The sequence below is a fragment of the Tachypleus tridentatus genome, chromosome 8, assembly GCF_004210375.1.
Source record: "Tachypleus tridentatus isolate NWPU-2018 chromosome 8, ASM421037v1, whole genome shotgun sequence".
NCBI lineage: Eukaryota > Metazoa > Arthropoda > Merostomata > Xiphosura > Limulidae > Tachypleus > Tachypleus tridentatus.
This window is the reverse complement of record NC_134832.1, coordinates 124008720-124026024: the sequence shown is the minus strand read 5'-3', so window position 1 is coordinate 124026024 and position 17305 is coordinate 124008720. Positions and strand designations below refer to the sequence as shown.

Genomic DNA, 17305 nt, shown 5'->3' with positions numbered 1-17305 from the left:
TAAAAGTACCAATTCATCTAGCACATTTCACATTGTTTTTTTTTTTTTTACGTAAAAGACTAGCACATATGGAAAGGTTAGATAGAAATTCCTTTCCAGTAAGTGTTACGAATTATGTTATCCATGATTATTTAACTATTCAATAATTGTAATTATAAATTAACTCCGTAAACTCTGCCATCAAGCTTATTCAAACGTTGGATTAAGATATATCTTTAAACGTGAATGTATGTTGTTGTTGTTGTTTTCTTTGTTGTTGTTTTTTAATTTCGCGTAAAGCTACTCGAGGGCTATCTAATTTTGCAGTGTAAAACTAGAGGGAAGGCAGCTAGTCATCACCACCCACCGCCAACTCTTGAGCTACTCTTTTACCAACGAAGAGTGGGATTGACCGTCACATTATAACGCCCCCACGGCTGAAAGGGCGAGCATGTTTGGTGCGACCGGGATTCGAAACCGCGACCCTCGGATTACGAGCCGCACGCCTTAACACGCTTGGCCATGCCGGGTCCCATGTATGTTGTAAAAACTTTAGGTAAGAGATCGAATATTTATATTCACGAGTTCAAATGTTATAGATAAGTGTAAATGATCTAAATATTTTAAGTTATACTGGATCCAGCAGTATATAGTTTCAAATTCACATACGAGAACATGCATGTAAATTAAATGTCCTTCCTTAACATTAAGAAGGACACGTCAAACAAAAGTGATAAACCTACAGGTAGTTTGCCTGTGTGTTTGTTGTAAGATCTAAGATACAAAATAGGTCATCTGTGCTCTGCCCACAGCGGGAGTTGAAACGTAAAAAGCACTCAGACTTACCAATGAGCCTGAGAATGGGAGGGGCGAGATGTTATTTATATTAATAAATTGTTTCAAGAGCAAACGTTTCGACATGAACTCTACTACTCACTTGCATTGTAATTTCATCAATTTCATTTAGGTCAAAGAATTATTGTGATAATTGTTATCACTACACTATTTATCTATTCTAACACTAATGTTAGTTATTATTTACTCAGCTTGAATTAACTTACACATCATTCAAAATAAATGTGAAATCAGTAGTGTAATAATATTAATACCACGTGTATGTTGATAAAAATCTGCTGCCTGTTTTGTGTGTGTGTTTCTTTGTTTGGTTGGTTTTATTGAATGAAGTTTTCAGAACCAGCATGGAATCCTAAATCTCGTTGTTATTAACATGCTAAGGGCTACAAAAACAAGATCTCAATAAAACACATCAGAAACAAGCTTATAACCATTCGGAAAGAAAAGCAAAACACATTAACAAAACAAGTTGTCAACAATAGGCAAAAGACACTAATAAAACCAACTTCCAACAATTAGTTTGTTAGAAGAACGAGCAGAAGACGTCGATAAATCATAATATCAACAAACTGAAACCTAGGAGAATAAGTAGGAGACGTTAACAGAACACACTGTTACCTAGGGAACCAGCAATAATAACACTGGCAACAAGATACTAACTAAAGGAAAAAGAAAATAAACGACAGTAAAACACAGACCTCCAAAATACTTTTGAATAAAGAAACAGGCAAGAGACTTCCAAAACACCTCATTCACAATGTTATAAATTAGAAGAATTGTAGGCGTTCATAAAACACACTGTGAACAAGTTATTGCAAGAAAAGATGTTACACGTACTTAGAAAATACTGTCAAGTTGTTTTTTTATGAGAAGAACGTGTTAGAGATGTTCTTAGATATCACGGTCAACTTATTTTTAGTAGAAAGATTGGATATAACACGTCGATGTTCAGAAAGAATTTAAGTAGGTATAAGATGAAACAAAGTATGTGTAAGCATTACTATAAGTATGAATGGTAATATTAACTTGAACTCATATGTAAAGGATAAAAAGTGAATATCTGTTTGTCTATTAAGAGTTCGAAAAAAATCAAGGATTTAATTATAATTGCCCATTAATCACGACTATTTTTATTTTGTTGCACTCTGGCGCCATTTGAAGTAAGTTCATTTATTTAGTTGAATTTCTCGCAAAGCCTTTCGATATCTATCCGTAACGACTGTCCTAATTTAGCAGTTTTATAGTAAAGGGAATGCAACTAGGCAATACCATACACCGCTAAAACCTGAGATACTCTCTCAGCAACGAATAATGAGTCACACTGTCACATTATAATACACCCACGACAAACTTGGTGATGAGGATTTGAATCCGCGATTCACATATAGTGAGTCGAGCGCCCCTAACCACTACACCATGCTAGGCTCACTCTAACGCTCTTCTAAGATACCTTATAACGATGATAACAGTGTTGTTTGGTTACAATCCAATGATATAATAAGATACCTCATGGTCCTCTGAATGATATTATTTGGTTCCACTCTGACAGCATTATAAGAAACTTTACACCTCTGAGAATAATGTTATTGGTAGACCGTTTATAGCATTCTCGGATATTTCATATAACTAAGAACAATGTTACTGGTTGCACTCTGATACCATACTGAGAGGCCTTATAGAACTGAGAGTAATGTTACTTATTGGATTTTGATACCATTCTGAGAGACCTGATACAACTGAAAGTAATATTACTGGTTGAATTTTAATAGTATTTTAAGAAACCTTATATATCTGAGAATAACATTCTTGGTTAAAATGAAGTAAAATTGTGTAACTCAGACGAACGTAGGTTTACAACACAGGGAAAGCAAAACATTGCAATAGGTATAATCAAGACCGATTGCTTACAACAACACGTGTTTAGCCACATTTTCATGTTACAACTTCACGCATGTGTTTATCCTTAACCTAGCACTTACCTTTCGAAAACATGTCGCAATAAAAATTTACGCTTTGTTTTGTGCTATCAGATGATGCTTTCCTTACAAACTACAATTCACATTCCAAGTTAAAAATTTCTTTGTTGTCGCAAGATGAATTTGAGACGAAAATATTAAAATCATAAATAGTTATTAAAGGACTTTTTACCTCTTTGCAACACTTAAACTGCAGGGTGTTCGGAAAGTCACTGTACACTTATATATTTATTAACAGGCATGTTTCAATATAGAATACAGGAGGTAAATATGAATGACAATTATAAACAATGTTGAAAGTGACCCTCGTTGGCATCAATACAGGCTTGGATCCTTCTTATTTAGTTTCTAAACACCGCTATCAGTTGCTGGCTTAAAATAGACTGAATAAAATATGATTACAAAACTGCACAGTGACTTTCCAAACACCCTGTATTTAACATGCCACATGTGTGTAGTCGTTAATTGTCTGGGACAAGTACTTTTGAAATTGTACTGAACATAAAATTTTAAAGCTATAACCTTTCAACCTTACTAGTTAGCTACAGAAAAACAAGAGAGAAAAATGATGAAAGTTTTAAATACATAAATAACATACATAACAATAAGTTCCCACTTAATATCTGCTTCTAAAAATTCCCTTGAAAGTAAACAAGAAGTTACTTCAACATTAAAAATAGTGTTCAGTTACTCACTACAACATTGAATATTGTTTGAGTTACTCACTTCGACGTTAAACATAATGTTAAGTTACTCACCTCAACGATGAAAATAGTCTCGAGTTTCTCACTCCAGCGTTGAAAGGTGTTCCGTTACTCACTTCAACATGAGAAATAGTGTTCAGTTACTCACATCAACGTTGAAAATGTTGTTGAGTTACTCAGTTCAACATTAAAAATAGTGTTCAGTTACTCATTTCAACGTTGAATATATTGTTGAGTTACTTCAACATTAGAAATAAGTGTTGGATTTGAGATACGCATCTTAATCTCTAATGGACAGATATTTTTTTTTACGTATGTACAAATCAATATGTATGTGTTCTATATGTGTGTGTGTTTAGCTGTGTTTTGGTAATTAAATGTTTTTTTTTTAACACAGGTGATTTTAGAAGTATGCTGACATAAACTCTCTTCAGCTACCTGAGAAGAATTAATATTGTTTTAACCTTACATAAAATATCATAGGCATTCAAGATGAGCTATAATATATACATATATATAAGGAATTTCTTGCATATATTTTGTACCGCTTTTATACAACCAAACTGTTTTTGAAATTTCATAAATTTCAAAAATGCCACATGATATGTTGTATTGACAAAATAAATAATCTGAGATGTTACGTTTAGACAAAGAAGAGGATGTAAAGTCTGCTTTGATACAATATGGGTGTGAGTCATGTTACACAAAACTGGACACTTGGACCACCTATGCGTGTCACGGGATCGAATACCGAGTTCTATCGTTATATTTGTTTTAATTTCGCGCAAAGCTACTCTAGGGCTATCTGCGCTAGCCGTCCATAATTTAGCAGTGTAAGACTAGAGGGAAGGCAGCTAGTCATCACCACCCACCGCCAAATCTTAGGCTACTATTTTACCAACGAATAGTGGGATTGACAATCACATTATAACGCCCCCTCAGCTGAAAGGGCGAGCATATTTGGTACGAGGGGAATTCGAACCCGCAACTCTCGAACTACGAGTCGAACGCCTCAAACCACCTGGTCATGCTGGGCATCTATCCTTATAAGCTTCCAACCTTACTAATGAGCGACTGGCAAACAAAAACCAAAACAGGGAAAGACATTAAGTATATAAATACAGGAATAACACGAGGGTAAGACTTACAACCAAATAACCTGCTTTATAAATACAAGAATAACACGAAGGTAAGATTTACAACCAAAATAAACTGCTTGGATTGAATGCCATAAGCGTTGTTACCAAACAGGAAATTCGCGTAAACGTTTTGAGGTATTAAGTATTTTTTTTGTAGAAGCTGTTAATTTACACACGACGTTAAGATAAGAACATCATCCACATTAGAATTGGACAGAGAAATTCTTGAAAGGAAATTTTAAAAGTTGTATACATGAAAATTTCAAGTTTAGCCTTTAAAGTTGAAAAGAAGAAGACGGAAACGGATAGGAGACCATCAAACCACTTATTTTGTATGTAGGACGAACGACAATTGGGTTGAGAATTTAAAAAATGAAATAATTAAACTTCAGAGAGTAATTGAACCACGGGCATTTGTGGCGGATCTAACTCTTCAACTGTTATTAAAATTCGCTTATGTTAAGTGTTATGAAATGTTCAGAAAACAGACAGAAGAAGCCACAAAAAAAACAATTGTTAAGATGCTAATGTTTTATTACATTAGTGACCTCATTATGTAATTTTCACTAACAAAAAATTTTCAGAATTTTCCTATAGATGAACACGACTGTATAAATGATCAAAACCACAATAAACGCTGAGAAGTGGGTGACGCACTGGCTTCAGATCTATCACAATAAGTAATTGAAAACGATGCCCGAAAAAAAAAAAAAAAAAAAGTAAGCGTTGCTTACGCATTTAGGAATGTCACAATGTCTTCAATGTCACATAAAATAATTCTTTGTATATAGGTAATGCAGTAATGAAGAAAACTTGAAATTATATTAATTATTATGCTTTTCTAGCGTCTCTTATTTCTTGAGAGTATAGGTCAGGATTAAAACAAAGTTCAGGTGAAACACTTGTAATTAATTATGACAACTCAAACACAATCATAATGAAATCATTTTACAAGAAACTGTACAGTTGTACAACCATGGATTAAATATTAACTCATTCATCTATTAAAAAATAATCATTGAACACTTAGGGATATAAATATAAATATATATATATATATTTATATATTAAAGCATAAAATACAACTGAAGGAGTCATAAATTTTGTAAAGTCATAAAAAATAACATCATATAAGTAACAGATCCTGGAATTGCGTCCTTCTACTAGTGGTAAAGTAAATTAGAAATTTATAATTTTTCAACCGTCAGGGCTCACTAATTACAACAGTTAGATAGAATTCAGTGAAAATACTCGTATAATTTCTAATAAAAGGTAGCACAAATATAGATACAACTGTATTTTTCACACTCGGGATACACATATAAACAGTGCTGTGCATAGTAAAACGGATCTTGCAATGAAGTATTCAAATAAGATTTAATTATTGTTTCAATTTGCTGAGCCAATTATGAAGAAAGTACGATAAAAAAACGTAACGATTGAAATTGTACCATACTATTAAAGAAAGAACAAATTAGAATATTATCATTTTTAATCGTCATTGGTTACGAATTACAACAGCAAGGTAGTATTAAACGACAATACCCGTATAATTTCTAATAAAAAGTACATAACTAAGTAGGTATAGACGCAAATAACTGCATTTTTAACACTCGGGATACACATGTTAAAAGTGCTGTGCATAATACAACGGCTTCTGCAATGAACTAGTTAAACAGGATGTAATTATATTTTCACTCGTTTTTGTTTGTTGTTAAACATAAAGCTTTACAATGGGTTATCTGTTCTTTGCTCCTTGCGGGTATCAAAACCCGGATTTTAGCATCATAAGCCCTTAGGCTTTAAGCTTAACCACCTAAGAGGGGGTGAATAATTTTTTTTTGTTTACAGTGTACTCTACCAGTTATGAAGTCATCGCTGTGATATATAAACATACACGATTTGAAAATGTTAGTGTTTTTATATGAATGTTAATTATTATAAATGTGAGTTAAATTGTTTTGAATGACCTAGGATGTTCATAAACTGCGTGTCATGTAATTTATGCTAACTTGTACTGGAACATTGTATCAGGTAGTATTCGATTACAGCGCACTGGACTTACGTACCATATAATATTGAATTAGAATGTACTGGAGTTATGTGACGTATATTGAATTACAGTGTATTGGACATATGTCACAGATAGTATTAGATTGTGGTGTACTGATCTTATGTGACAGATAGTCTTGAATTACACTACATTTATGTAGCAGAAATTCTTGGATTATCATATTCTAGAGCCTCGAGTCAGAGAGCTTTGGATACATTTTAACTAGAACATCGAGTCTTAGAATATATTGTTCTAAACGTTTGAAACAGTCATAGATAACCTTATGTTAGAAGATCGTATCAGTCTTGGATTAGTGTATATTAAAACTTCGAATTTTTGAACTATCTCATAATGGAGCTTTGTGTTAAAGTCTTAGCTGAATTACCATGTGATGAAACATCCTGTGAAATAGTTGTAACTTACCACGTGATAAACTTCGTATCAGATAGTCTTAGTCACAATGCGATGGAACTTTGTGGGAAATAGTCTTAGATAAATTACCGTCTGATAAACTTAATGTCAGACAGCCTTTGTTAAAATATGATAGAACTTTGTGTTCAGACAGTTTTAGTCGCAATGTGATAGAACTTTGTGTCAGAGAGTTTAAGTTACAGTGTGATAGAACTTTGTGTTCAGACAGTTTTAGTCGCAATGTGATAGAACTTTGTGTCAGAGAGTTTAAGTTACAGTGTGATAGAACATTGTATCAGACAGTTTTAGTTACAATGTGATAGAACTTTCGTCAGGCATTCTTAGTTACAATGTGATAAACTTCCTATCAAACAGTCTTAATTACCATGAAGAAGAAATTTGTCAAAATTCCCAGCTTACTGTCAGGGAGCGTTTCGTCGAACTTTCCCATAACGTGTTTAAAATTCTAGAAAACCTTCGTAACCAAAAACAAACGTAGGAAAGTACCTATGTAGCATGCATTTGAAAACTGAGTCAGAATTTCATTTTTATACAATTTGCATTAGTTTATATTTGTGTTTTAATTACACATTCAGTGTATTTTAGAATCTTTCTCCAGCTTACAAGTAATTACTATTTAATACACCACAGGGAAGGCAAACAGTAGGTACGAGAACACACACAACGTAAGAATATATTGCTTTAAGAATGCATATAGTCAGAATACGTAACAATCAGACTACTTTCAAATCGAGTCTTAGACACAACCCTCACAGTAGCCTGCAGTTTATGAAAATATACAGCAGCCTCCAAATTGGTATTAACTTGTCACGTGCTTATCTTTTATAACGGTTTGTGTACTCAGACAATTAAATTCTTTCGCTTTATGAACATCCTTAACCATGAAGCCTAAATGTCTAAAGACATTTATCACCTTGGACCAGTCATTACGCTTCAGTATGAATTCTATAAATTCACCAATCAATCCACATAAATTTATCCTCACTTACTCATTAAATTTTACGTGAAAAGTGCTTCCATGAGTGTTTAAACCAGTCCATTGAAGACATAAGTCAATACTTCAGTGATTTTTACTCATGCATCAAGTTTAGTGTGGACAATGATCACATAAGTGTTTAAACGGGATCATTGATGCAATCAATCAAACTATAGCAGTTTTCAATTAAACAAGAAATTCAATGTAAACAGTAGCACCGTAAGCGTCAGTGGTCAATGAGAGAGATTTTAATTTTTTCATACGATTCAACGGTGATAGTGACCTTGTACACGTCCACAGTGCTACACCTAATTTCTTTTGTCAGTCTACAAAAAATGATCGCTTACTCACCGCATTTAACACTGACAGTAATTCTATAAGCATCTACATATCATTATTGTCAACGATTATTCTACAAGCATTTTCAGTTAAACAACAGCATTAAGGAAAACAGTGATTCCATAAAGGTCAATGGTCAGTGCGTGGACATCATCATTTACTCTTCAAATTAAACGAAGGCAGTAGTTTCATACACATCACTACAGTTAACGTGAATAACTGACCTGCATGTACCTACAACAATAGCTAGGTAAGGTTTTTAATCTTGTAGCTGATGCCAGAAGGTTTGAAGGTGTTTGTTTTTGTTTTACACAACATATGTGCATGTCAATAAAAAGCAGCAGCTTTTAGTTTCAATAGTCTGACAGTTTCTCTTCATGAGGTAATAAAAAATTGGACTCCTCTGGTACATTTCGCACAAGATTTGTACATATGTGACACCAGGTGTGCACTAAAACTACTGATAGCAGAAACACCGCGAGTCGTCATAGGACCCGAGGAAATACTGGTATGTGCACCCTCCTCACCAAAATGAAGCCGCTCTTATGGGGCTTCCTTATACTGTTATAGGTAGTGAAAACTAAGGGATCGTCTCGCCCCTAACTAATTTATTGTTGGGTAACTACAACTTTAGGCAAAATGGCGACGAATTTGTTAATCATCATATTTAATTTTAGGTTTTTCCTTTTACTACTTAAACATGCAACAGAACGTATTTCAGCTTATTATAAGCATAATGGTTCGAATAATGACTAAAGCAAAGAGAAAAAGATATCTGTGTCCCCTAACTTTATTTTAGCCATTTTTACTATAGTTTAAAAACAAAATGTATGAAATACTCTTGTTCAATATTACGTATTATTTACTTTCAGGTGGATATGTCCTTTTCCCTGATAAAAAATACATTTTTTTTAAACAGGGATTTCACCTCGAGTAACTATCTTGGTTGTGAAAAATTTGATATAATATTTAATATTGCAATTTATATACGCTCAGAAAACGTGTTTATTGGTCCAAGCTACTGTCATAACTGGTCATAATAACAAGAGTCAAATTGTAAAAGAGAAAAATAAATTCCAATACTCACAATTCCTCGTCAGATAGGCTAAACAGAACGTGACTGAGTAGAAAACATTTGATTAGTAGAACAACAGTGAGAGGAACCATTCTATTCATTACCGCAATTAGCTCTTTCCTAATTACGTTCTTAAAAGTAAGAGGTATTGATTGGCACTGAAAATAGAATATGTAACCCATATTTTTAATAATGAAAAGTTGCCACTCGAACTTCGAAAACCTATTTTTGATTTGACAAGAAGTCTGGCGATATTTTTCAAATTTTACTACAAAATAAGAGACACATTATGCTCAAAATGGCTGAAATGTGCCATATCTGAAAAATTAACCCGTTTTAGTATAAAAAATAACAAAATGCTGGTTATTTAACCATGAATCTTACTATTGTAAAAGTTTCGTTTTTAAATAACTAATGTAAATTATTTAAAATAATTCAAATTACTGAATAATATTTTAAAGCTATTTTTATTTAATTTTAATAGTGTATGGTATTTAACAAATGTACGACTCAAAAATTTTCAAAGGTTATCTCTAAAGGTAGCACGTTAAATATAAATGTAGAAATTATGTACTCTAAAATATCAAAATGTTCCAGTAAACTTAAAAGTGTAGGATTAGCGCTTTCCCAATTTTGATAAACTTTAAGAAAATCGACATATACATTATATATTAGTATTTAATAATACATGTTTATTTGAACAATATTTCACTTTTACGACTTATTTAGGGCTAAAATACATAACCTTTAAGAAGCTGCAAAGGCGAAACGTTGGTTTAAATAAACATTTATTATTTTATATTTATCTGGAGTGTAAAGATTGTTTTTCTTAACCTTTATCGAAATGTGTAAATCTCTCCAGTTTGCACTACACATTTTGAAAGTTCACAACAAATTTCCAGCGCTTTCCTTTGTTAATCTCTTTCCAAAGAAATTTGTTCTAAACAGAATGCACTTTATCTAGTCTGAAACGTTATAAACATGGGGTATTAAAAACGTAAAATAAATAAATAAAGCTGTTGGGTTTAATCGTTTATAAATTTCTATCGAGAAAAGCAAAATAAAACAGTGATTAAACATGACACTGCTTTACTTTAGTTTCAAGGGGATAAAATATATATAGAGAGAAGCAGTTGGTTAATATCATTGGTTTTTATGGGCCATATGTATCATAAACATAGATTAAGTTTTGACTAAAACTTAATGTAACGGTGGCATTACATGGAACATTCTGGGTAAGAAGTTAGGCAGCCTGCTACAAGAAATAGGTTTTCTTAAGCCTTCATATATTCACCTTCTGATCCTCAGACTCAAGATTAAAATCCTACATAACTAATCAGTCTCGAAATTCTACAGAAACAGTTTCCATAAATGTCAACGATCAATATGTAGCTATCTTCATTCAGTCGTCGAATTCGACAAAGACAGTAATTCCACAGACGCGTTTAACTTTCATTTAACTTTCAGAATGACTCAACGAAATACTGCACTCAGCTGTACAGATTATTGAAAAAAGGAGATACCATCTATCAGTGAAATGTCTACACGAATTTTACTAGTCTTTTTTACCTTTTAAAGTTAAACGTCGATATTATTTTAAGGTTAAAATAACCCTTTCTAAATATATTAAAACGTTCGATTTCAATGACTTTTATAAGAATGTGTTACTTAAATATGTTTCTTAAGCTACGTGAACAATAAGAGCTTTTAGATTTCTACTGGTTCTACAAGTGTATGTTTAATAAAACATGATGGAACACAACTGTATGTTTAATAAAGCATGGTAAAACACAACTGTATGTCTAATAAAACATGATGGAACACAACTGTATGTTTAATAAAGCATGGTAAAACACAACTGTATGTTTAATAAAGCATGGTAAAACACAACTGTATGTTTAATAAAGCATGGTAAAACACAACTGTATGTCTAATAAAGCATGGTAAAACACAACTGTATGTCTAATATATTTGTTTTAAATAAAGCATGGTGGAACACAACTCTATGTCTAATATATTTGTTTTAAATAAAGCATGGTAGAACACAACTGTATGTCTAACGAAGCATAGTGGAAAACAATTGTATGTCTAATAAAGCATGATGGAACATAATTGTATGTCTAATAAAGCATGGTGGATCACAACTGTATGTCTAACAAAGCATAGTAGAACACAACCGTATGTTTAATATCTTCGTTTTAAATAAAGCATGGTAGAACTCAACTGTATGTCTAACAAAGCATAGTGGAACACAACCGTATGTTTAATATCTTCGTTTTAAATAAAGCATTATAGAACAGATGTTAGTGGTACGAAACGTATGTCTCGGATACATTAATTTATGATAGATAATGTCTTTGGATTACCTGTACAATCACCCTGTAGCATTTCAAGTTTCTGTGTTTTTAATACCTAAGTGTATGTATTGAATACCTGTCACGAATACCAAATTATTTTACGAGTGGCTTCAAACATCATCTTAATATTCTGAGAATCTGTGTGGAATAACCTTCTATGGAATAATGGTTCACGATAATAAAAGTGCCTATGAATTGATACATCCGTTGTAAACATATAGTAGTTTCTGTTATATGTTGAATAGCTAACGGCTATACGGGTTTTCTCGTCATCACGGATAACGTCTATATTAAATAACACTACAAGTGACTGTTGAACAAGTCATGATACTGTGAATTCTCTAAAGTTAGCACTTTACGTCTCATAAGATATATGTGTTATTGTTGTATACAAAACTATAACACAAATGGCAAACAAACTAATTACTGGCCTTAAAAAGTCGATGCGACACCCTCAAGCCACTCGTTTCACTTTAAAACAGTTAACGCAGTTTGTTTCCGTCAGTAAGTTAAGTAACTGTTTATGCCTGACCCAATATAAAATCTCTTTTTGTTTTCAGATTATTTAGGAAAATAGTTCGATTTCAAACGTATTTCCGATGGAATATATTCTTTTCATGTGCTTTGTAATATTCATTCATTTCATACCTACCGGTTGGAATTGTATTCCTATCCCGAGGTGTTTATTTGCGAGGAGAAATCAGAATTGTAAATTGTTTGCAAAAGAAAATATTATGCATGATGTAACCACTTGAGCTTAGGTGTGACTTTAGGCTCTAAGCCTGCAGTTTGCCAGAGGCGCCCTTCTGGGCTAGGCTTTTACGTAAATAATTCTATGTACATTTAAACAAAATAATGACCAGCTGCTACCGTAATCAACTTTATATTGATTGTTTAGTTGTGACCATTTTGTATACTCGAAAAAATATATATAAATATAATTCTGAACTATGATTGTAAACAGTACGAACACGCAAAACGAAATTATTTATCGCTCATTCTGTCAAAATTTCGATTTCAGTATGATTACATTTATACAGTGTGTGAAAAAATGGTCAAAAATTCAAATATACAATACATTATCATTACTTTAAACACAAAAATGGTATCCGTACACCAGTTGTAGTAACGCACGTTTCTTTGTTGTTGTTTTTTTTTCAGTGTTCTAATTATCTATTCTCGTACCATGAACAAACCCACAATAATAAAATAATGCACTAAACGCGTGATAAATTTTTAACTATAATTGAAAAAAAAAAAAAAAAGAGAGAGAGCAAATCATGTGTTTAAAGTATATGTGATGTTTGGGAAAAAGCTATTTCCTGAACATATATTCAACGAGAAAAAAAGGCTTATCTGTATCACATGTTTCAAAGTATATACATCTACGAAATGGATTACTCTAAAAAAATTAGAAACTGAATTAAAACAATGACTTTAACAATAAAACGGTTGATAAAATATTTATAATCTGTATAAGAATATTTGCAATACGCTAATTCAAGCTAACCTAATTACTGACTATTAGACCATGTGTTGTAAAGAGATTAACTCTCTTACGGTAAATATAAAACATGTCTTTTTTTTTTGGGGGGGGGGTAATATAGATATAACAGAAACTTATCTAATTTAAGTTTCTACTTATTATGATCCTTCAGCGGGTGCACTTAAAAGTCTGATGTGAGGGAATAAAACGAAAATCGTGTAATGAAACCATGTTGTTAAACGTTAAGTAGTTTTTCTTTTTAACCACAAACCCGTGCAAATTATGGTATACTTCTATATACTCTAATAACTTATTATATTACTTGTTTTAATTATAAACAATCATAAATGTAAGATAAAAAGACAGACAATAAGAAATTCGTATTAGTTAATTGTATGGAAATTTTGCACAAATATTCATCTTAGCAAACATGCAAACAATAATTCATAGTGCAAATAATCGCTTTATAAACTTTATCTGTGCTTTTATTTTTGGTATTCATTAATTAACCGACTTCTAAAAGTCGGCTATAGTAACTAAATGGCCTACACCTTGCAATACACCGATGTCTAGGCCAAATGCCGTAATAGGTCAAATGCATCTCTACTCTGTTTGCAACATATCTGTTTCTAATATAATTTCTGGCCAAACATGTCACTAATCAACCTAGAACTCACTATGTTAACAGCTACTGATACAACAGGAATGTCAATTTGATCACACAGATAATTGCTTGGAATAATTAGTATGGCTATGGTCATGCGCGCATGGACTTTCTCAAATCATGTAGAACCAAACATATGCATATACATACACTCACTTACCCAGTGCAATATCAATGAATTCTTAACGTAACAATGTCACATAACATGAATATTTAGCTTTCTTTATAAATAAATAAACAGGTAAATGAATACAAAAGACACATTATGATAATTAAAAGTTCTACGTCTATCTACACAGTACTTTAAAAATAAGGAATGTGGGCTTTGCAATGATAACTGTACTGAATACATTTAAAAGAAAACTGTTAAATTACGTTCATAATAATCAGAATGACATGAAATATTTATCTTCAATAACGTAACAAAAATACATAAAAATGTATTTATAAAATAATTATGTTAATATATTATTAAATATATTTTGTGTAAGTACTTATGTTTCACTAACGTGTGACTTTAGTTGTTTCCATAATGTTGCCCATTATCTTGGAGATCTTCTCGACTTAATAAGATAATACATGAAACGATCCAGTCTAGAAAGCTAAGTTACAAAGGTGCATATCTATCCTCGTGGTACATGTTTTTTTTTTGTTTTTTTTTAATATTAAGACGCCACCTAGAGGATTCTACTGTTGAGCTTCGATAAGATGTTGTTTGAGACAACAATCCTGTAACCTAAACAAGGTAAGTACAAGTTTTGTTCTTAGAAATTTGAACAAACAACCTGTGGTGATTGATAAACAATCATATCAGCAGTTCCCATTTAAACCGCTCGTCTATCACTACAGAGCAGGATTTGATGTTGCATGATGAAAACCTTGACGTTAGATGGCACTGCTTACTGAGCAGAATTAAGATGTTAATTTACTGATTGAGATTGTTGAAAGATTTGGAGATGCAGAACTTGCTGAAAGCGACGATGGAGAGGGGGCGCTGCTGTTAATGACTGTCACACAAGACACATTGATAGTGCCAACTCCAGTGCCTTCTTGCGGCTGCGGTTTTTCCTCCTCTGTCCACTTGTCTTGAGAGCGCCGTCTGGCATTCATGAAGAAATTACCCACCGTTGTCAGGTCCAAACCCAGTTGTTGCGCAATGGTAATCTGCATTTCTTTAGAAGGGCGCTTGGTCTCCTTGAAAATAGCTTGTAATGTCCGCCGCTGGAGATCGGTAAAAACGAGGCGTGGTTTCTTAGGCTGGATATTATTGTTCTTCTGCTGCGGGGCTTCTTCCTTTCGCTTGCAGGCTGGAATATAAAATAACTCCAGTGCAAAGATATGATTATGAATAACATCACAAAGTAAATAATTTTAACGTTCACTTTAGTATTCTAAGTATCTTAGACATAAATACATGATAAATTAGTTACAAAAACGATACAAAAAGCACCAATACTGTCTGGAATTATTCAGCTATTTACGATCAATAGCTGAAACCTTTGATAATGTAAATTTTCACCAGAATAAACATGCAATAATTACCAAAAGACTATTAGTTTCTGAGAATTATTTGATAAGTTTCAAAATGCCACAAATTTCATAAATCCTAAATGATTCCGAACAACACGGGCCTGGCATGGCTAGCAGGGTTAAGGAGTGCGACTCGTAATCTGAGGATCGCGGGTTCGCATCCCCGTCGAACCAACCATGCTCGTGGGGGCGTTATAATGTGACGGTCAATCCCACTATTCGTTGGTAAAAGAGTAGCCCAAGAGTTGGCGGTGGGTGGTGATGACTAGCTGCCTTACCTCTAGTCTTACACTGTTAAATTAGGGACGGCTAGCGAAGATAGCCCTCGAGTAGCTTTACGCAATATTCAAAAACGAAAAAAAAAGAAACCGAACACCACACATTCCATCTTAAATATTATGGAAGCAAGCAACAAGGTTTCAAAATCTGGTTCCCCGCTGGAACAGAAGTAAGTCTTCGAATTTACAATGCAAAATCAGGGGAACACTATAGATAGCCTGATGTGGTTTTGCAATAAAAAATGCACACACATTCATAAATATGTGCAGACGTATGTTCCAGAATAACGAAAACCAATAATATAACTACAGGAGAATACCGATGGATTTTATTGGAACAAGGAGCTTTCAGGATAGAACAAAAGGAACATTAGCCCATTCCCTAGAAATTAAAAAAATAATTAACTAAATAATTTATTTTAAAAAGCATTATAAAATAATACTATTTAAATATAAATTTAAATGTATATAACTAACCCATAATCAGCCAAACCCTCGCAATCAAACTTCAAGATAACGGCATGTGCTAAGGGATGCCCTGCTCCCACATGGAATATTTTGAGCTTGTCAAGGTTGTGTTTGCCAACTATCAATTAAAAGCTTTTATTATACTTCTTTATAGTATAAGTATATACTCTATTTTTGTTGTTCGATTTACGATTCTTCTACAGTAGGTGTCTGTGACTTGTTGGCGATATATTAAAAAAATTAACTAACACCACTTACTTTACTTGTTTTCAAAGTAATGTATAATTCGGAACTGGTTAAACGTATGAGCAAGAACTTTATTACACTATAGAGATCACAGGCATACCATAAACACTATATATATAGTTCTCTTCTTTATCTAAAAAATTTCACTTATGCCTATTCAATTGATATAGAATTCTATCGCACTAATATTTCGTGTATAATTCACTTACAGATTGGCGTGAGTTAACGCAGTCGTGCACTGCTCTTCCAGTAATCGCCTAGTCCTCGTATTTTAAATATTGTCTGTTCCTTTTGTCAAACTGTACTCAAACTGGTTCTAATATTTTATAACTTGCTTTGACAGAATAAACTATACTTTTTGTCTCTTTTAAAATGTTAGGCTTGTCAGTTCTATCGAAGTTAACTTCACGCCAAACATTTTCTCGGCCGTAACTTCACTTTCTTTTGCTATTGTCTTTGTCTGTTTACTGCTTCCCGCTTACCTCATACGATTTATATGTTTATCACTAAATTGTCTGATTGCTGTATTCTCTACTTCAATGAATTTACACACACAACTTACAATAATCGTCTGCTTTTAAATCTCGTACAATAATAAAAAACTAAAAATCATAAACTATTCATTCACAAAATAAATCAAATAATAATATTTACGTTAAACAGTCTTTCATCTCGTAACAGAACTTCTGAAACTGAAAGCGTGCTGCTTAACTGACAAGGTTCCTCTGAATAATACTCCAGTATCAGA

General features: G+C 32.8%; 2 protein-coding genes across 9 annotated transcripts in view; one reads left to right on the top strand and one right to left on the bottom strand.

The window, feature by feature from the left end:
* LOC143223399 (intracellular coagulation inhibitor 1-like) overlaps positions 1-17305 on the top strand; it is a 51919-nt gene that overhangs the window by 21908 nt on the left and 12706 nt on the right. For 4 of the 8 annotated variants that reach the window (XR_013012900.1, XR_013012899.1, XR_013012897.1 and 1 more), the window contains exon 3: positions 14706-14780. The exons of 1 other annotated variant lie outside the window; for it this stretch is intronic. The gene's annotated coding sequence lies outside the window, so the exon portion shown is untranslated. Of the gene's footprint in view, positions 1-306; positions 536-3911; positions 4136-5237; positions 5364-14705; positions 14781-17305 lie in introns of those variants that run through there. 3 more of the 8 variants (XR_013012896.1, XR_013012898.1, XR_013012892.1) reach the window with 3 other exon arrangements.
* LOC143223398 (uncharacterized) overlaps positions 6098-17305 on the bottom strand; it is a 64809-nt gene continuing 53601 nt past the window's right edge. Inside the window, exon 2 of the mRNA XM_076451337.1 lies at positions 6098-15342. Coding sequence (XP_076307452.1) covers positions 14948-15342 — 395 coding nt within the window. The 3' untranslated portion in view covers positions 6098-14947. The remainder of the gene's footprint in view (positions 15343-17305) is intronic.